Consider the following 21126-nt stretch of genomic DNA (forward strand, 5'->3'; position numbering starts at 1 on the left):
GGACTACAGGCGCCCACCTCGTCGCCCGGCTAGTTTTTTGTATTTTTAAGTAGAGACAGGGTTTCACCGTATTAGCCAGGATGGTCTCGATCTCCTGACCTCGTGATCCGCCCGTCTCGGCCTCCCCAAGTGCTGGGATTACAGGCTTGAGCCACCGCGCCCGGCCGCCGTATATATTTTTTGAGACAGAGTCTCGCTCTTGCCACCCAGGCTGGAGTGCAGTGGTGTGATCTTGGTTAACTGCAACCTCCACCCCCTGGGTTCAAGCGATTCTCCTGCCTCAGCCTCCTGAGTACCTGGGATTACAGGTGGCTGCCACCATGCCCAGATAATTTTTGTACTTTTTTTTTTTTTTGAGACGGAGTCTTGCTCTGTCGCCTAGGCTGGAGTGCAGTGGCCGATCTCAGCTCACTGCAAGCTCCGCCTCCCGGGTTTACGCCATTCTCCTGCCTCAGCCTCCCGAGTAGCTGGGACTACAGGCGCCCGCCACCTCGCCCGGCTAGTTTTTGTATTTTTAGTAGAGACGGGGTTTCACCGTGTTAGCCAGGATGGTCTCGATCTCCTGACCTCGTGATCCGCCCGTCTCGGCCTCCCAAAGTGCTGGGATTACAGGCTTGAGCCACCGCGCCCGGCCTTTTTTTTTTTTTTTTTTTTGAGACGGAGTCTTGCTCTGCCACCCAGGCTGGAGTGCAGTGGCCAGATCTCAGCTCACTGCAAGCTCCGCCTCCCGGGTTTATGCCATTCTCCTGCCTCAGCCTCCCAAGTAGCTGGGACTACAGGCGCCCACCTCGTCGCCCGGCTAGTTTTTTTGTATTTTTAAGTAGAGACAGGGTTTCACCGTATTAGCCAGGATGGTCTCGATCTCCTGACCTCGTGATCCGCCCGTCTCGGCCTCCCCAAGTGCTGGGATTACAGGCTTGAGCCACCGCGCCCGGCCGCCGTATATATTTTTTGAGACAGAGTCTCGCTCTTGCCACCCAGGCTGGAGTGCAGTGGTGTGATCTTGGTTAACTGCAACCTCCACCCCCTGGGTTCAAGCGATTCTCCTGCCTCAGCCTCCTGAGTACCTGGGATTACAGGTGGCTGCCACCATGCCCAGATAATTTTTGTACTTTTTTTTTTTTTTGAGACGGAGTCTTGCTCTGTCGCCTAGGCTGGAGTGCAGTGGCCGGATCTCAGCTCACTGCAAGCTCCGCCTCCCGAGTTCAAGCCATTCTCCTACCTCAGCCTCCAGAGTAGCTGGGACTACAGGCGCCCGCCACGTCGCCCGGCTAGTTTTTTGTATTTTTAGTAGAGACGGGGTTTCACCGGGTTAGCCAGGATGTTCTCGATCTCCTGACCTCGTGATCCGCCCGTCTCGGCCTCCCAAAGTGCTGGGATTACAGGCTTGAGCCACTGCACCCGGCTTTTGTACTTTTAGTAGAGACGGGATTTCACCATGTTGGCTAGGCTCGTCTTGAACCACAAAACAAAACAAAAAAACACACACAATCACAGTATCATTATGATCTTTTTTTCTGTTGAGATGGAGTCTCACTCTGCTGCCCAGGCTGGAGTGCAGTGGTGTGATCTCAGCTCACTGCAGCTTCTACCTCCTGGGTTTAAGCGATTCTCCTTCTTCTGCCTCCTGAGTAGTTGATATTACAGGCGTGTGCTACCACGCCTGGCTGATTTTTGTATTTTTAGTAGAGGCAGGGTTTCACCATGTCGGTCAGGCTGGTCTGAACTCATGACCTCGTGATCCGCCTGCCTCGGCCTCCCAAAGTGCTGGGATTACAGGCGTGAGCCACTGCGCCTGGCACCATTATGATCTTTTAAAATCTGACAGTGGTTTGTACTTGTCATGGAAAGCTCAAATGACTTGAAATTAGGTAACCTGAAAAGGTAGTCTGACAGATTTGGGTCCCTTCTAGCCTGGCTCCACTGTTTTCTCCATGTAGCCCTGGAGAGTGTCCTGTGTATCACTGAGTCTCCTCCTCTCTCAGTGCAAGGAGGGAAATAGTTCTTTCTGTTACAGCAGGGATATGGCGAGGATTTGGGGGAGCATGCATATAAAGCTTGTTAAGTTGATGGCGACCTAGAATGTAATGCCCAACCTAGGAAAAGCCCTCAGAAAACAGAGTTGTTATTTATTAAGGTTACATAGGTCCATGTTATAACTATTCTTCTGCAAACTGCTTTTTATCATTCCACAGTTGCAAAAGTAGAGAAACAGAGATAGCTTAGGTTAAATGACTCAAGGTGTATAAGGAAAGTTTCTGGACCCGTGCAGTGGCTCACGCTTGTAATCCCAGCACTTTGGGAGGCCAAGGTGGAGGATTGTTTTAGCTCAGGAATTTGAATATTGCAAGACCCCACGTCTGACAACAACAAAAAATTAGCCGGGCTTGGTGGCTTGCGCCTGCGGTCCCAGCTACTCAGAAGGCTGAGGTAGGAGGCTCACTTGAGCCCAGGCGGTCGAGATTGCTGTAGGCTATGATTGAGCCACTGCACTCCAGCCTGGGCAACAGAGTGAGACCCTGTCTCAAAAAAGAAAATTTTCTGAACGTCTTCTGGCGCCTAAGTGCTCAATAAACATTAGCTGCTGTCAGTATTATCATTAGTATTAAAATATTTGTTTTTTTCCGATGACTGCACAGTGTTTCATTGTGTAATATGTTTTATTTAACCAGGCTCTTGTTGGCTATTGAAGTTTGTTTGTGTCACAGCACATGCAGTAATGCTGTGACCATCTTCATACATATTTAAACACATGCATGCAATTTATTATATAGACCAAAGTTCTTAACTTTTCTTGTGCTGTGGCCCTTTTTGTAGTCTGGTGAAACCCTGTTCCCTTCTCAGAATCATCTTCTGAAATGCATAAAACAAAATACATAGGATTCTAAAGAGGACAATTTATTGAAATACAGTTATCAGAATATTTAAAAAGAACATTTTGGTGCACATGTTTCTTTGTTAACATATTTAGATAATAAGACTTTGTAGATAGTCTAAGAATCTAATTTTTGAGTAGCAGTGAGTGTAAATGCTGCCTTGAGATACCTACAGCTGTAATGTGCTGTGAAAGAGCCAGTGACACAGCTAACATTGTGTGGTTTGTTGCCATTGTATGTAGCTGATGCAAATGCTATATTTCAGTTCCAGATTACTGAAAATAGGAGCTGTAGTTTTTTCATCTAACACAGACCACCCCAGATGAAAAATCTCTGTTCTACCTGTTAGATCCCTGTCAGTCAAATTGCTAGGCAAAGGTGGTGCTATTTTTTTTTTTTGAGACAGAGTCTCACTCTGTTCCCCAGGCTGGAGTGCAGTGGCGCGATGGCTCAACTGTTCGCAGTTGTAAAATTTGGTGACCTAAATGTTTATTGATGATCAGGGCCTGGTTAAACAAATTATGGGCCATATAGCATATGAGGCTTTTGCTCATAAAGGTACAGAATAGTGTGTTAAAGAATTACATGGGGCTGGGTGTGGTGGCTTATGCCTGTAATCCCTGCTCTTTGGGAGGCCGAGGCGGGTGGATCATCTGAGGCCAGGAGTTCGAGACCAGTCTGGTCAAGATGGGGAAATCCTGTCTCTACTAAAAATATAAAAATTAGCCGGGTGCAGTGGTGGGCACCTGTAGTCCCAGTTACTTGGGAGGCTGAGGCAGGAGAATTGCTTGAACCTGGGAGGTGGAGGTTGCTCTGAGTTGAGATCACTGCACTCTAGCCTGGGTGACAGAGCAAGACTTGGTCTAAAAAAAAAATTACATACGGGGAACAGTGGCGACGGGATGGATTACATGCATTTCTTTTCTTTTCTTCTTTTTTTTTTTTTGAGATGGAGTTTTGGTTTTTCACCCAGGCTGGAGTGCATTGGTGCAATCTCAGCTCACTGCAACCTCCACTTTCTGGTTTCAAGTGATTCTTCTGCATCAGCCTCCTGAGTAGCTGGGATTACAGGTGCATGCCACTACGCCCAACTAATTTTCGTATTTTTAGTAGAGACAGGGTTTTGCCATGTTGGTCAGGCTGGTCTCAAACTCCTGACCTCATGATCCACCTGCTTTGGCCTCCCTAAGTACTGGGATTACAGTCGTCAACCACTGCGCCCAGCCTCTTCTTTTTTTTTTTTTTTTTGAGACGGAGTCTTGCTCTGTCGCCCGGGCTGGAGTGCAGTGGCTGGATCTCAGCTCACTGCAAGCTCCGCCTCCCGGGTTTTACGCCATTCTCCTGCCTCAGCCTCCGGAGTAGCTGGGACTACAGGCGCCCGCCACCTCGCCCGGCTAGGTTTTTTTTTTGTATTTTTTTTTTTTTTAGTAGAGACGGGGTTTCACCGTGTTAGCCAGGATGGTCTCGATCTCCTGACCTCGTGATCCGCCCGTCTCAGCCTCCCAAAGTGCTGGGATTACAGGCTTGAGCCACCGTGCCCGGCCCTTTTTTTTTTTTTTTAAGATGGAGTTTCTCTTGCCCAGGCTGGAGTGCAGTGGCATGATCTCAGCTCGCTGCAACCTCCGCCTCACGGATTCAAACAACTCTCTTTCCTCAGCCTCCTGAGTAGCTGGGATTATAGGCGTGTGCCACCACTCTTGGCTACTTTTTGTGTAGAGACGAGGTTTCACCATGTTGGCCAGGCTGGTCTCGAACTCCTGACCTCAGGTGGTCCACCCATCTCAGCCTCCCAAAGTGCTGGGATTACAGCCATGGGCCATTGCACTGGGCTCTTTTTTTTTTTTTAAAGACAGGATCTTACTCTGTTTCCTAGGCTGGAGTGCAGTGGCACGATCATGGCTCACTGCAGCCTCTACCTCCCAGGTTCAAGTGATCCTCCCATCTCAGCCTCTTGAGTAGCTGGGACCACAGGTGTGCACCATCAGGCCTGACTAGACTTTTTTTTTTTTTTTGAGACGGAGTTTCCCTCTGTCACCCAGGCTGGGGTGCGGTGGCGTGATTTGGCTCACTGCAACCTCCACCTCCCAGGTTCAAGCGTTTCTCTGCCTCAGCCTCCCGAGTAGCTGGGATTACATACAGGCGCCCACCACCGCACCCAACTAATTTTTTGTATTTTTAGTAGAGATGGGGTTTCACCGTCTTGGCCAGGCTGATCATGAACTCCTGACCTCGTGATCCACCCGCCTCGGCCTCCCAAAGCTCTGGGGTTACAGGCGTGAGCTACCATCCGCAACCCTAACTGATTTTTTAAGTTTTTGGATTTAGGGGGTTTCACTATGTTGTCCAGGCCGGTTTCAAACTCTTGGGCTCAAGTGATCTTCCCACTTCAGCCTCCCAAAGTGTTGAGATTACAGGTGTGAGCCACCACGTCCAGCCTTACATGGATTTCATATATGTACACAGATCATCTCTAGGCAAGCAACTAGTCAGGGAGTTGCCTTTGAGAAAGGTTACTGAGATACTAGGGGTTAGAAATGGGAGGGAGACTTAATTCATACTACATCCTCTATAGACATTGGAGATTTTCATTATGTGCATGTATTAAGTTTTTAGTGTAATGTTTGATACCTACAAAACAGTACATGCAACATAGTGAAGAGATTAAGTATATGGACCATGGAGCCAGACTGCCTCTCAGATCCCAGCTGAGTCTGTGGGCAAGTTCCTTCATCTCTCTGGGTCTCGGAGCCCTTGCTGTAAAATAGGAACAGTGACAGTGCCTCCCTCGGGTTTGCCAGGAAGATCAGTGAGGAACCTGTGTCAGGTACTCAGAACAGGGTAGGGTGTATAGTATGCTCTTAGCATTAGCTGTTATAAATGTACGAGAATCATAAACCAACACACCACGAACCATCTTTTTTTTTTTTTTTTTTTTTTTGAGACAGAGTCTTGCTCAGTCGCCCAGTCTGGAGTGCAGTGGTGCGATCTCGGCTCACTGCAAGCTCCGCCTCCTGGGTTCCCACCATTCTCCTGCCTCAGCCTCCCAAGTAGCTGGGACTACAGGCGCCTGCCACCACGCCAGGCTAATTTTTTGCATTTTTAGTAGAGACGGGGTTTCACCGTGTTAGCCAGGATGGTCTCGATCTCCTGACCTCCTGATCCGCCTGCCTTGGCCTCCCACAGTGCTGGGATTACAGGCGTGAGCCACCGCGCCCGGCCGAACCATCTTTTAAAAAAGGTGGTATCTACCGATCATTTTTGATAGTTGGGAGGGAACTTTCCTTCTTGCTTACGTTGATCTTAGTTTTTTAAAAGGGATTTGAGGCCGGGCGCGGTGGCTCAAGCCTGTAATCCCAGCACTTTGGGAGGCTGAGACGGGCGAATCATGAGGACAGAAGATCGAGACCATCCTGGCTAACACGGTGAAACCCCGTCTCTACTAAAAAATACAAAAAACTAGCCGGGCGAGGTGGCGGGCGCCTGTAGTCCCAGACACTCGGGAGGCTGAGGCAGGAGAATGGCGTAAACCCAGGAGGCGGAGCTTGCAGTGAGCTGAGATTGCGCCACTGCACTCCAGCCCGGGCGACAGAGCGAGACTCCGTCTCAAAAAAAAAGGATTTGGGAGTGGAGTAAGGAGAGGGGATGACTTTTAGAGCTAGTTGGAGCTGTATGTCCCCCTCGACCCTGCTGCGTGCACCAGCTCTGTGGCATGGCCCGGGATGAGTGCCTCCCTGTCGGAGGCTCAGTGTCCTGCTCTGTGCAGTGGGGATTTGTAGTGCACATCTTCCAGAGGAGATGCTTGGTGTCCTGGGAGCTGTTCACCTTTGCCCCTTACCACTTGGCCTTTCCGTTTCAGATGTCGACGATGAGTATGAGGACGAGGACCAGTGGGAGGATGGAGCAGAGGACATCCTAGAGAAAGGTGTGTGTGGGCCCTGCCTCCACAAGACTGCTGGGAAGAGGGTGGCTGACAGGGTCTTCAGAGCCCATTCCCCCCACCCCCATCCCCTGTACACCCCAACCCCCACCGTCCTCACCTTGCTTCTTTCTGTCCTTCCCGGAGAGACCAGCTCCCTGCTTTTTCCTTTTAGGCCCATGAGTGGGGGGTGGGGCTGTGGGGTGGGGATGTTGTGGGGAGAGGACTCTGGGATCCCAGGGCCCAGTGAATCCCTTCTGGGGTTGTAGGGTGGGCAGCCTCTGTCCCAAGATACCCCCCACTTCCTGGGCCAGTGCCCCCCTTTCCCCGTTATTTTCCGTTCTGTGCGCCTCATACATTTCGGCTTCTCCCCAACCACCTGGTGCCTGGCCTTTACTTTTGATTTTCAACCTTTCTGTGTCCCTTCCTTCCCCTCCCCCAACCCATTGGTTGATTTTGCTGCTATAATTTGGCTCATACTTTGTCTGCCCTCGCCCACCACCACCACCACCACAACCACCACCACCACCACCACCTCCTCTTCCTCCAAGTAGAAGAGATTGAAGGTAAGAATCTGAAAAGTGTGATTCCCTGACCTTCCTCCCATATCCTGACATTTCCTCCTTCCTGAGGCACCTGCCCTCACCGCCTCCCCACCAGCCCTGGTCTGGCCCTGGAGGCTCTGACCCATGTAGGATCCAGAGTCAGAGAGTTCTGGGGCCAGGTCTATCCCAGTTGTTGACCTGGAAAAGCATGGATGTGTCTGTCTGGGACTGTGCATTTGTGGGTGGTAGCGATGTGTAGGGTGGGGTGCAGTCCAGGGTGTGCCTGGACAGTGACTTTGAGATGGGAACAGCTGGAAGCCCCCCAGCTTGCTGGGCCCGATCCCCAGTCTTTTTGACAAGAAGTAGGATGCTGAGTAGGATAGAGTAGGGGATGAGGGATTGGAATTTCCTCTGTGAGATGTCATCTGCCTGCCCCAGGGCCAAACCCTGACCCTCTTAGCTGCACGCCCCTACTTTCTCCAGGCCCCTGCCCTCCACCTGCCATTGCTCACACCCTCTGCCCGTTTGTTTTCAGCCTCCAATATTGATAATGTTGTCCTGGATGAAGATCGTTCTGGGGCTCGCCGCCTGCAAAACCTCTGGAGGTGGGCAAGGAAGGGAAACATGGTGGGATTGGCTCCTGTGGGGAGATTTGGGGGTAGGTCAGCCCACCTGCTCTCCTCAGCCTTCAATTTGTGTGTGCTTCCCCATTCATGCTCCAGGGACCAGCGAGAAGAAGAACTGGGCGAGTATTACATGAAGAAATATGCCAAGTCATCTGTGGGAGAGACGTAAGGGCATGGCAGGGGCAGGTGGGGTGGGGAGCAGGTGGTCCCTAAGCAGGAAGGGGCAGGGGTCTGACGGAGCTTCACCTCTTCCTTCCTGACTGCCCTACTCCCTTCAGGGTGTATGGAGGATCTGATGAGCTCTCAGACGACATCACCCAGCAGCAGCTACTCCCAGGAGTCAAGTAAGGGGGTTGGGATGGTGGGGGCCATGCTGGGGTGCGAATCTTGTATGGGGTGATGGTGCCCAAACAGGTGGCTCCCTGAAATAAGTCAGGGCAGAGTCACACAGACAGTGTGGTGGATGGCGGGGGTAGGGAGGGGAAGGTGGCACTTTCTCTTTCCTCTTGCTCATGGAGAGAAGTGTGGGGAAGCCACTGAGTATGGGGGAACCTGGGTGTGAAAACAGGAAGAGGGTGGCCCTGGGGGTTCATCTGTTTGTTGCTGAAGATCCAGCTTCACTGAAGGGCTTCCTTTGCCTCTGCTGCTTAGGGATCCCAATCTGTGGACTGTCAAATGTAAGGTACGTGCTCTGACCTTGGAGCTTGGAGGAGGTAGGAAAATAAGGGAGGCTGCTTTGTGGGGAAGAAGTGTCTATCTGTCCTGGGTCTCCGTGGCCTGCCAGTCACTTGGTCCTTCTGTCTCCGTCCCCCACTCCACGTTACTGACTCGCTATCTCCCACCCCATCTTTCTGTCCATCCTTCTTTCTCTCTCCTCTCTTGGTCCTACTTTATCTTTCTTGCTGCTGTCTCCTGCCGCCTTTCCTGTGTCCTTTTCTCCATCCTGTCATCTCTCTCAAATCTGTCTTTCATCTTCCAGATCGGAGAGGAACGGGCCACGGCCATTTCCTTGATGCGCAAGTTCATTGCCTACCAGTTCACAGACACGGTAAGTTGGGTAGGCAGGCGGCTTGGTGGGGAGACATGGCAACACCCAGAGGGAAGGAGATTGTCAACTTCAGGGGCACCAGGTGCCCCTGTGCTGAGCAGAGCTGCCTGCTGAGTGAGCTACTTGAGCTAGAACAAGACCACTGCCTAGGTGGAAGGGCTCCTCTGGGCCTTGACAGATATGTTGTCTTTGTTGTCTGCATTTCTGGCAGGGTCCTGCCACCCCTGTAGCTCTTTGGAAGTCAGCCAGCTAGCTTCCTGCACCTTTTCTTCATGAGAGTGGGTTTGCCTGTTCACCAGCCCTGTTGGGCTGGGGTCACCCTCTTCACCACATGCCAGGCAGCAAATGCTGCATCCAAGGCCCAGGTTTTCTTTAGACTGACAGAATTTGAGTCCTGCTCTTGCCACTTCGTAGCTGTGTGACTCTGATGCACCTTCTTCCCCTCTCTGGGCCCCTTGGTTGCCTCTCAGCATCATTAGGATTAGGTGGCTTTTAGCTGGGCACAGTGGCTTACACCTGTAATACCAGCACTCTGGGAGGCTGAGGTGGGCGGATCACTTGAGGTCAGGAGTTCGAGACCAGCCTGGCCAACATGATAAAAGCCTGTCTCTACTAAAAATACAAAAAATCAACTGGACATCGTGGTGCACACCTATAGTCTCAGCTACTTGGGAAGCTGAGGCAGGAGAATCACTTGAACCCAGGAGGCAGAGGCTACAGTGAGCCGAGATGGCGCCACTGTACTCCAGCGTGAAAAAAAAAAGGATTAGGTGGCTTTATGTCCAGCTGTCAGCTAGGACTTGTTCTGCAGCTTGCATTTACTTAGCAGAGCTGTTGTCAAAGGCTTAATTGGCAGTTTGGAAACCAGGGCAAATGCTCTAAAGGGTGCTGGCTGGTAGCTTTCTCAGTTAACATGATCCCTGCTAGGGATCATGCTTTTACCTGTTGAACCACTGGGTGTGACCCAGTGGGACCAAGTAGACAGTTGCAGGGTTTGCAAACTATGAGTTTAAATGTGCTCAAATGTCCTCCTCAAAGGCTGGCCACAGTGTCTCATGCCTGTAATTCCCAGCACTTTGGGAGGCTGAGGCGGGTGGATCACCAGGTCAGGAGTTTGAAACCAGCCAGTTTGAGATCAGCCTGGCCAACATGGTGAAATCCTGTCCCTACTAAAAATACAAAAATTAGCCCAGCATGGTGGTGCTTGAGTGTAATCCCAACTACTCTGGAGGCTGAGGCAGGAGAATCACTTGAACCTGGGAGGCAGAGGTTATGGTGAGCCAAGACCGCGCCATTGCACTCCAGCCTGGGTGACAGTGAGACTCTGTCTTGTGGGGTGGGGCGGGGAAGAAATGTCTTCCTAATTATTATAGTGGTAAGTGTCCCTGCCTGTCATGGGGGAGACTGGGGTTTCTGGGGTGCGATTCCCCAACAGGGAGGCTGAAAAGGTACCTTTTGGCCAGGTGTGGTGGCTAGTCGTAATACCAGTATTTTGGGAGGCTGAGGGAAAAGGATAGCTCGAGCCCAGGAGTTCAAGGCCATCCTGGACATCGTAGTGACATAGTGACACCTGGTCTCTACAAAAAAAAAATAATAATAATAGTAATTAAAAGAAATGTGCTCAAATCCACCTACATGGTGCCCTGGGGTAAAATTCTAGTCACTTCATTTGCGTTATGACTGATTATTCTTTTTTTTTGAGATGGAGTTTCACTCTTGTTGACCAGGCTGGGTGAAATGGTGCGGTCTCAGCTCATTGCAACCTCTGCTTCAGCCTTCTGAGTAGCTGTGATTACAGGCACCTGCCACCATGCCTGGCTGATTTTTTTTGTATTTTTAGTAGAGACGGGGTTTCACCATGTTGGCCAGCCCAGTCTTGAACTCTTGGCTCAAGTGATCCTCCCGCCTTGTCCTCCCAAAGTGCGGGGATTGCAGTTCTGAGCCACTGTGCCCGGCCTAAAATTTAATTTTTTAAAGTGCAAACTGTGGTGGGTTTTATATATTGTAGTTTATTTATAACCATCATCACCATCTAATTCCACGACATTTTCATTATCACAAAAAGAAACCGATAACCTATTAGCCATCACTCCCCATTCCTCCCTCCTCCCAGCTTCTGGTAACTACAAATCTACTCTTTCTCTGTGGATTTGACTGTTTGAACTCTGGACGGTTCATACAAATGGCATCATTAACCTTTTGTGACTGACTTCCTTTACTTAATGTTTTCAAGTCTCATCCATGTTGTAGCATATATCAAGACTTCATTTTTTTTGTTTGTTTGTTTTTTGAGATGGGGTTTTACTCTTCTTGCCCAGGCTAAAGTGTAATGGTGCAGTCTTGGCCCACTGCAACCGCTGCCTCCCAGGTTCAACCAGTTCTCCTGTCTCAGTCTCCCAAGTAGCTGGGATTATAGGTGCCTGCCACCATGCCCAGCTGATTCTTGTTTTTTTAGTAGAGATGGGGTTTCGGCCCACCTCGGCCTCCCGAAGTGCTGGAATTACAGGCGTGAGCCACTGCACCCAGGCTGAATTTTTTTTTTTTTCTTTTTGAGACAGAGTCTCACGGTTGTCCAGGCTGGAGTGCAATGGCGCGATCTCAGCTCACTGCAACCTGCACCTCCTGGATTCATGTGATTCTCCTGCCTCAGCCTCCCAAGTAGCTGGGATTACAGACACCCGCCACTATGCCCAGCTTAATTTTTTTTTTTTTTTTTTTGTATTTTTAGTAGAGACGGGGTTGTACCATGTTGACCAGGCTGATCTTGAACTCCTGACCTCAGGTAATCCACCCCTCAGCCTCCTAAAGTGCTGGGATTACAGGCATGGGCCACTGCGCCTGGCCAACCGGCCTTAAGTTTTGTATTTTTAGTCAAGACAAGGTTTCACTATGTTGGCCAGGCTGGTATTGAACTCCTGACCTCAAGTGATCTACCCCCCTCAGCCTCCCAAAGTGCTGGGATTACAGGCGTGAGCCACTGCTCCTGGCCTTTTTTTTTGTATTTACAGCTATACATTTACTTCTAAGCATGGCTTTTTCCATATCTCATAAGTTTTGGTATCTAGGAGTGTGTTTCCATGTATTTGTGAATTCCTAAGTATCTTTTTGTTGGTGATTAACTTCATTACATGTGGGTGAAGAATATACTTTATATGATTTCCGTTCTTTTATGTTTACTGAGACGTGTTTTATGGCCTAACCTGTGGTTTATTCTGGAAAGTTCAGTATGCCCTTGAGAAGAAAGTGCATTCTGCTGTTGTTAGATGGAGTGTTCTTTTTTCCCATTTCCGCTTAGTAGGTGGAAATTGAAGATGGAATGCTCTGTCGATAGCTGATTGTTAGGTTTAGTTGGCTTACATTGTTGCTCAGGTGCTCTCTTTCCTTGTTGATCTTGGATCTAGCTCTGTCCATTATTGAAAACAGAGTATTGCAGTCAAGGATTGTTACCGTCCAGTTGTCGGTTTCTTCCTTCTTTTCTGTTAGTTGCTGCTTCATATATTTTGAGGCTGTGTTAGTTTCATATATATTTGTAATTCTATTTTCTTGATAGATTGACCTTTTAATTGTTATAAAATGTTCTTTGTTTTCTCTGGTAGCAGTTTTTGTCTTAAAGTATATTTTGTCTGATGTAACCACTCCTTTCTTGATTCTTCTAGTTGCCTTTTTTTTTTTTTTTTTTGAGACGGAGTCTCGCTCTGTCACCCAGGCTGGAGTGCAGTGGCCAGATCTCAGCTCACTGCAAGCTCCGCCTCCCGGGTTCACGCCATTCTCCCGCCTCAGCCTCCCGAGTAGCTGGGACTACAGGTGCCGCCACCTCGCCCGGCTAGTTTTTTGTATTTTTAGTAGAGACGGGGTTTCACCGTGTTAGCCAGGATGGTCTCAATCTCCTGACCTCGTGATCCGCCCGTCTCGGCCTCCCAAAGTGCTGGGATTACAGGCTTGAGCCACCGCGCCCGGTCTTTTTTTTTTTTTTTTTTTTTTTTTCCCCCGAGACAGAGTTTCACTCTTACTGCCCAGGCTGGAGTGCAATGGCACGATCTCAGCTCACCGCAACCTCCGCCTCCTGGGTTCAAGCGATTCTCCTACCTCAGCCTCCTGTGTAGCTGGGACGACAGGCATGTGCCACCACGCCTGGCTAATTTTGTATTTTTAGTAGAGATGGGCTTTCTCCATGTTGGTCAGGCTGGTCTTGAACTTCTGACCTCAAGTGATCCACCTGCCTCGGCCTCCCAAAGTGCTGAGATTATAAGCGTGAGCCACCGTGGCTGGCTGTAATTGCTTTTTTACACAGAATATATGTTGGATATCTTTCTATATTAGTACATATAGGTTAATCTAATTTTTATTTTTTATTTTTAAGAGACAAAGTTTCACTCTGTTGCCCAGGCTGGAGTGCAGTGGTGTGATCTCAGCTCACTGCAGCGTCAACCTCCTGGGCGAAGCAATCCCCCCTGCTCAGCCTCCTGAGTAGCTGGGGCTACAGGCATGTGCCATCACACCAGATAGTTTTTTTTTTTTTTTTTTTTTTGAGATGGGAGTTTCACTCTTGTTGCCCGGGCTGGAGTACAATGGCACGATCTCAGCTCACCGCAACCTCCGCCTCCCGAGTTCAAGCCATTCTCCTGCCTCACCCTCTGGAGTAGATGGGATTACAGGCGTGTGCCAGCACACTCAGCTGATTTTGTATTTTTAGTAGAGATGGGGTTTCTCCACGTTGGTCAGGCTAGTCTCGAACTCCGGACCTCAGGTGATCCGCCCCGCTGGGCCTCCCAAAGTGCTAGGATTACAGGCGTGAGCCACCACGCCGGCCATTTTTTGTTTTTTTTAACTGCAACATTGTATTTCATGGTACATTAAGCCATCAATTAACTAGTTACTGTTCCTGGATATTTTTAAATTTCCAGTCTGATTTGTTTGCTGTAATAATTCTGTAAGGAACACCTTTGTATCCATGTCATTGTGCCAGTGTGTTTCTGTGGAATAAATTCCTAGAAGAGGGATTGCTGATGAGTGGCAGTCATTTCTGTTTTTTTTTTTTTTTTTTTTTTACGATGGAGTCTCGCTCTGTCGCCCAGCCTGGAGTGCAGTGGCCGGATCTCAGCTCACTGCAAGCTCTGCCTCCTGGGTTTACGCCATTCTCCTGCCTCAGCCTCCCGAGTAGCTGGGACTACAGGCGCCCGCCACCTCGCCCGGCTAGTTTTTTGTAGTTTTTAGTAGAGACGGGGTTTCACCGTGTTAGCCAGGATGGTCTCGATCTCCTGACCTCGTGATCCGCCCGTCTCAGCCTCCCAAAGTGCTGGGATTACAAGCTTGAGCCACCGCGCCCGGCCGTCATTTCTGTTATTAGCCTTTGTGTCTCACTGTTTCCTCCTTCCTCTGGCTCACCCTGCAGCCCCTGCAGATCAAGTCAGTAGTGGCACCAGAGCACGTGAAGGGCTACATCTACGTGGAGGCCTACAAGCAGACCCACGTGAAGCAGGCCATCGAGGGGGTGGGCAACCTGCGTCTTGGCTACTGGAACCAGCAGATGGTGCCCATCAAGGAGATGACAGATGTGCTCAAAGTGGTGAAGGAGGTGGCCAACCTGAAACCAAAGTCCTGGGTCCGCCTCAAGCGGGGCATCTACAAGGATGACATTGCTCAGGTGCCAGGGGGCGGGGCAGCATGGGGGTCAAGGTCCCAGCATTCTGTTCTCCCTTCCTTTCCTTTTGTCCTTCCCACCTTCTTTGTGCTACAGAGAATAGAACCCCACTCAGATGAGGTGAAGCAGAGCCTGGGTTTTGTGAGCACACAGGAAATGGATGGCTGTCTTCTGTGCACATTCCCAGGCGTGTTGAGTAAAGGTCTGAAGGAGCGGAGGGCGTGAGGCATGTGGAGCTCTTGGAGAGGAGTGTTGTAGGCAGCAGGAGCGGCCTGTGAGATAGGATGGCACAGTCACTGGCTGCAGCAGGGATGGCATGAGATGAGTCAGGGAGCTCACAAGGGCTTTGGTATTTACTGGCGTAGGATGGGAGGGCTCTAAAGGACACAGGCTGACTTCAGTGTTAGTAAGATTTCTCTGGTGACTGTGTTGAGACTGGACCACTGGTTCTCAAGCCAGGGCGATGTTTCCCCAGGGGACATTTGGTAATGTCTGGAGACATTTTTGGTTATGTCAGCTGGGGAGGGTTTTGATGATTATGGCGTCTAGCGGGTTAAAGCCAGAAATGCTAGACACACACATCCTCCAGTGCACACACAGGATGGCTGCCCACAACAAAAAATTACCTGGCCCAAAAAGTCAGTAGTGCCAAGGCTGAGAAACCCCGGAATAGCCTGGAGGGGACCATTGGGCAAGAGCATGGAGACCAGGGAGGAGGCTGCTGCTGTAGCCCAGGTGGCAGTGCTGGTGGGATGGGACCAGGACCCTAATACAAGTTGAGTGTCCCTAACCTGAATGCTTGAGACCAGAGGTGTTTTTCAGATTTCAGATATTTTCAGCTTTTGGAATATTTGCATTATACTTACCGGTTGAGCATCCCACATCTGAAAATCTGAGAGTGAGCATTTCCTTTGAGCATCATGTTGATGCTCACAAGGTTTCCTATTTTTGAGCATTCTGGGCTTTTGGATTTGGAATGCTGACACTGCAGCAGAGGAGGGGAAGAGGTCAGGTATTTTGAAGGCAGAGCTGATGGAATTTGCCGATGGATCGGGTGTGGGTGTAAGAGAAAGAAAGGAGTCAAGCATGGCTCCCAGGTTGTGTGCCTGAGCAGAGGGGAGAATGGAGTGGGAGGCGGCAGGTTTGGGGGAGTCAGCGGTTTGCCTGCGGTTGTCCTGGATTTGAGGGACCTTTAGATATCCAGGTGGAGGTATCAGGCAGGCAGTGGCTACTCAGTGCCAGAGTTGAGGGGAGAGACAAGCTAGAGTGGGACTTTTGGGAGTTGTCAGCAGCCTGGTTTCTTCCCCACCATCCTGCATCCCTTCTCCTTCCTAGTATCTCCTGACCCTTCTTGTGTCTGGGGTCAGGGAGGAGGGTGCAACCCTGCTGACCTCCTGCTCGCCCTGCTCAGGTGGACTATGTGGAGCCCAGCCAGAACACCATCTCCCTGAAGATGATCCCGCGCATCGACTACGATCGCATCAAGGCCCGCATGAGCTTGGTACTTGGGGAATCTGGCCTGGGGGAGGGGGTGCGCTCGATCCCGCTGGTGGCCAAGCCCCCTCCCTCACCCTTCCCACCCATACCCCTTTCCTCCATAGAAAGACTGGTTTGCCAAAAGGAAGAAGTTTAAGCGGCCTCCACAGAGGCTGTTTGATGCTGAGAAGATCAGGTGCGTGTCCTTGGGGACTGGCTGGGCTGGGTCCCCAGGGCTGGTATACAGAATGTGCCTTTTGCAGGTTCCTCCACAGGGGTGGCCCCACCACAGGTTTAGCCTGTGAATTGGTTAGCTTGGCAGTGTAGCCTCAGGCAAGTCACTTCACATCCCTGTGCCTCAGTTTCCTCTGCTGTAAAGATTGATGAGGCTGGGCACAGTGGGAGGGAGCACTTTGGAAGGCTAAGGCAGGAGGCTTGCTTGAGGCTAGGAGCTCGAGACCAGCCTGGGCAACATAATGAGATCCCATCTTTTTTTTTTTTTTGAGACAGAGTCTCGCTCTGTCGCTCAGGCTGGAGTGCAGTGGCCAGATCTCAGCTCACTGCAAGCTCCGCCTCCCGGGTTCACGCCATTCTCCTGCCTCAGCCTCCTGAGTAGCTGGGACTACAGGCGCCCGCCACCGCGCCCGGCTAATTTTTTGTATTTTTAGTAGAGACGGGGTTTCACTGTGGTCCCGATCTCCTGACCTTGTGATCCGCCCACCTCAGCCTCCCAAAGTGCTGGGATTACAGGTGTGAGCCACCGCGCCCGGCCGAGATCCCATCTTTTAAAATAATAATAAGAAGAAAAAAATTTAAAAAAATATTTAAAAAGATTGGTGCGTCCAGGCACGGTGGCTTACAACTATAATCTCAGCACTTTGGGAGGCCGAGGTGGGCGGATCACTTGAGGTCAGGAGTTTAAGACCAGCCTGGCCAACATGGTGAACCCTTGTCTCTACTAAAAATACAAAAATTAGCCAAGGTTGGTGGTGGGCACCTGTAATCCAAGCTACACGGGAGGCTGAGGCAGGAGAATTGCTTAAACCCACAAGGCAGAAGTTGCAGTGAGCCAAGATTGTGCCACTGCACTCGAGCCTGGGTAACAGTGCGAGACTCCGTCTCAAAAAAAAAAAAAAGATTGATGAAAACAACCTCTGCTTCTTCAGATTATAGATGATAGTGAGAATTAAATAAATCAGTATGCATATGTACTCAGAATGCACTTGGCATATAAAGTGTGATCCATGGTACGATACATTGAAAGGGATTGACTGTGTCGGGCTTTAGAAAGTCTCCTTTCCTGATCTGCTTATGCCCACTTGAGATGTGGGGGGCATGGAGCCCCTTTCCCTCAGGATTCCTCCCAGGCCCCCCAGCTGGGTAGAGAATTGGAGCAGCCCAGGAATTTCAACATCCCGGGGTCAACTGGGGGCTCCGGCAGGGAGGACAAAGAGGAGGACATGGAGAAATGAGAGGTGCCGGTGACACTCTTCCCTCTGGTCCTGTTCTAGAATTAATTGTGTGTGATTCAGCCAGTCAGTTTCCCTTCAGATAAAGGAAGAGCTGTGGAATGCACCTTTCAGTCTGCACCCAAGGGCCTTGCTAATAATACATCACCTGCTTGAGTTTGGACCCATTTATACCACTGGTCTCGACTCAACTGAACCTCTCTCTGCAAAGAGCAAACTCTAGTGCTCCCCTCCCCACCCTGCAGCAAGCCAGCTCACCAGGTACCCCAACATGCCCAGCCGAGCGTGCTGGCCCCTCCCAGGTTCACTATGGGAGAAGGCGATTGCATGAGTGCAGAAGGAACTTGACCTGTTCCTCCCATGCGTTTCCCTTTTGGAGAGTGAAGGAGGTTCCTTCCCCACCCCGGAGACATGGAACAGGACTAAGCGGCCCCCACTCCATATTCAGGGCGAGGGGCTACAGGTTTGGGAGTCCCACCTGCCTGCTTTTGAATCCTGTCGAGACTCTGGCTTGGCAACCATGGGTGTGTGGTGTGACCTCCTGAGCCTGCATTCCCTCACCTGGAAATGATGAGCAGTTACTGATGTCACAGATTTGGGGAAGAGTCTGTGAGGTCATGAATGTGCAGGCCAGGCCGAGTGCTCTGTGAATATTAACTGATACCATTGTCTGATACTGTTACTTTGTTCAGCTAATGTTTACTGCACACTTCCTGTGTCGTGGGTGCTATTCTTGGTGAAATTTAGTGAATGTTACATTCCCGACCTTTTGGAGCTGACATGCTAGTTACAGGGACAGGTCAAACACTAGCTTGTCAGATGGTGATCGGTGCTCTGGTGAAAGATAAATCAGGGAGTGGGTGGAGGAGTGCAGGGAGGTGGGAGGCGGGCCTTTGGGGTTTGTGAGAAGTCACTGCTGCCAAGAGGGTGTGTGCTGGGATGGGATGGGTCAGCCTGCCTGTGGTCCTCTCTCACTGTTGCCAGCTGAGAAGACTGAGGTACAACAAGACTATTCTTGACTCTCCCTTCTAATCTTCTCTCCCCCATAAAATCCCAGGTCCTTGGGGGGCGATGTTGCCTCTGATGGTGACTTCCTCATCTTTGAGGGGAACCGTTACAGCCGGAAGGGCTTTCTGTTCAAGAGCTTCGCCATGTCTGCTGTGGTGAGGGTCCCAGAGGGGCGTTGGTAATGGGGGTGGGGTGAATGTTCTCCTGCAGGCCAGGCCTTGAGCTGTGGGTTATCTGGGTCTGTCCCACTCCCCAAGTTAGGAGTGTTCCCTAGGAGAATTATTCCCCTAGAGCCCACTGAGCTGGGCTGTCACACTGACCTTGGTCCATTTTCTTCTTTTCCCCTCACACCTGGGGGCTTAGATCACGGAGGGTGTGAAGCCCACACTCTCTGAGCTAGAGAAGTTTGAGGACCAGCCAGAGGGCATCGACCTGGAGGTGGTGACTGAGAGCACAGGTATTTGATCACCCTCTGTAACCTGCGCCAAGGAGCAGGGGCGGCCCACGGCGGCAGCCCCTGAGTCAGCCCTATGACTGCCCCTGCAGGGAAGGAGCGGGAGCACAACTTCCAACCTGGGGACAATGTGGAGGTCTGTGAGGGCGAGCTCATCAACCTGCAGGGCAAGATCCTCAGCGTGGATGGCAACAAGATCACCATCATGCCCAAGCATGAGGACCTCAAGGTGGGTGCCCGGTGTTCCCAGGTGCAGGGGTTGGTGCGTTCAGGCACATCTGACTGTATGTGGCTATATGACATGGTGGTGTGCCTGGTGACACCTGGTTTCCCGGAGGGTAAGTTGAGGCCCTTCTAGTGTTCTCAGGTGCCTGAGAATCTCTAAGTATAGCACAGGGTTGGTGGGCAGCAGGCCTGCCTGGTGGTGTCTGTCTCTGGAGAGTGGCTTGGTCTGTCTTTTGTTTCTGAAAAGTAAGATATCTGGGTAGTACTGGGTTGAGAGTGTGATTAACCATGGAGTAGTCCGAGGTGGGGGCTTGGTTTTATTTGCTTAGATTGGAGTGTGTGTGTGTGTCTGTGTCTGGTGTATGTCTGAGGGGTTGTGCAGGCCTAATGTGATGTGTGGGGTGAGGCTGTCTTGGGTGGGGCTGAGGAGCTGTCCAGTTGGGGGTCCTGTGTCTGAGGGGTAGGCTCTCTGTGTGGGTATAGGTAGGCATCGTGTGTCTTGAGGGCAGGTTGGTGTCCTGTGTCTGGGGTCAGCTGTTTCTGGGGCAGTCTGAGGGATCGTCCAGGTGGACTAAGGTAGTCTGGGGTGGGTGGTGTGAGCCTTAAGTGGGGTTTTTGAGAACATGAGTGGATTCTGAAGACAGGAGGGGCAGGCAGGTTGTGGTGGTCTCCCCTCACCTGCTCGTCAATGGTCCCCACACCCAATCCCCCAGGACATGTTGGAGTTCCCAGCCCAGGAACTTCGGAAATACTTCAAGATGGGGGACCATGTGAAGGTGATTGCCGGCCGATTCGAGGGCGACACAGGCCTCATTGTGCGGGTAGAGGAGAATTTTGTTATCCTGTTCTCTGACCTCACCATGCATGAGGTAGGTGGATGGAAGGGTTGGGGAAGGGTGCATGTTCCAAGAGGAGACCCAAGTAGGCAAGCCAGCTAGATTGGGCCTCACCCCTTTCACCATCCCTGGCAGCTGAAGGTGCTCCCCCGGGACCTGCAGCTCTGCTCAGAGACAGCATCAGGTGTGGATGTTGGGGGCCAGCATGAATGGGGCGAGCTGGTGCAGCTGGATCCCCAGACTGTGGGTGTCATCGTGCGACTAGAACGGGAGACCTTCCAGGTGTGTGTGTAGTGCTCTGTGGCGGGGACTTGATTTTAGGAGGCTTCCTGTCCCTCAACCCCTCATCCTGGGAGGTGGCAGAGCCCCCAGACTGCTCTGGGTTGTAGACTTGGCTCTGTCACTCACCTCTGACTGGCTGATAGTGGGCACGTGGCAAGTCATTGATCCCTCCCCGTGCCTGTTTCACACCCGGTAAAATGGAAACGAGAGCAGTGTCTACTCTGTTGGTAGTGAATGATTCCCCGAGGTTAGATCTGTACCCTGGTGGCTGCTCCTCGCTCAAGGATGGAGTGGCACATGTGCCCTCCTGCCTTTGCCCCTTCATCATGGATGTGGGAGTCACGGAGCACAGTACTTAGGACCCTGGACTCCACATCCACATCTTGGCTTTGTTGCTTCTGTGCCGTGTGACCCTGGGCTAGTGACTCACCCTCTCTGAGCCTGAGTTTCCCTCTGTAAAATGGAAATCATAATAGAATCCACCTCAGAGGAAGTTTTGAGGCTTCAGTGAAATCTTACGGGGCCTGACACAGAGTGATAGGTGAACAATTAGCTGTTATGTTGCTGTCAGCGCCCCCTTCCATCTCTCAGGTCCCTCTTTTCCAATCGGGGTGGAGTCTCCTCCCAAAGGGTGTGGTAGAATGACTGGGAACATTTTTGGTTGACCCAGTACCTAAAGGGTGGCACTCTGCCTGCCTGCCCTGCAGCCAGGGAGTTGATGCCC

The 21126-nt window shown here is 51.0% G+C and overlaps 1 protein-coding gene across 3 annotated transcripts in view; it reads left to right on the top strand.

Moving 5' to 3' along the window:
- The window catches only part of SUPT5H (SPT5 homolog, DSIF elongation factor subunit), a 36342-nt gene that overhangs the window by 9550 nt on the left and 5666 nt on the right, over positions 1-21126 (top strand). For all 3 annotated transcript variants that reach the window (XM_033226188.1, XM_033226190.1, XM_033226189.1), the window contains exons 4-18: positions 6733-6798; positions 7347-7358; positions 7873-7942; positions 8060-8128; positions 8242-8307; positions 8615-8645; positions 8943-9011; positions 14404-14655; positions 16064-16153; positions 16254-16324; positions 18655-18760; positions 18969-19062; positions 19152-19288; positions 19998-20153; positions 20256-20402. In XM_033226188.1, the coding sequence (XP_033082079.1) occupies positions 6733-6798; positions 7347-7358; positions 7873-7942; positions 8060-8128; positions 8242-8307; positions 8615-8645; positions 8943-9011; positions 14404-14655; positions 16064-16153; positions 16254-16324; positions 18655-18760; positions 18969-19062; positions 19152-19288; positions 19998-20153; positions 20256-20402 (1436 nt within the window). The remainder of the gene's footprint in view (positions 1-6732; positions 6799-7346; positions 7359-7872; positions 7943-8059; positions 8129-8241; positions 8308-8614; positions 8646-8942; positions 9012-14403; positions 14656-16063; positions 16154-16253; positions 16325-18654; positions 18761-18968; positions 19063-19151; positions 19289-19997; positions 20154-20255; positions 20403-21126) is intronic.

This window comes from Trachypithecus francoisi, unplaced genomic scaffold, assembly GCF_009764315.1.
Source record: "Trachypithecus francoisi isolate TF-2019V2 unplaced genomic scaffold, Tfra_2.0 Lachesis_group12, whole genome shotgun sequence".
Taxonomy (NCBI): Eukaryota; Metazoa; Chordata; class Mammalia; order Primates; family Cercopithecidae; genus Trachypithecus; species Trachypithecus francoisi.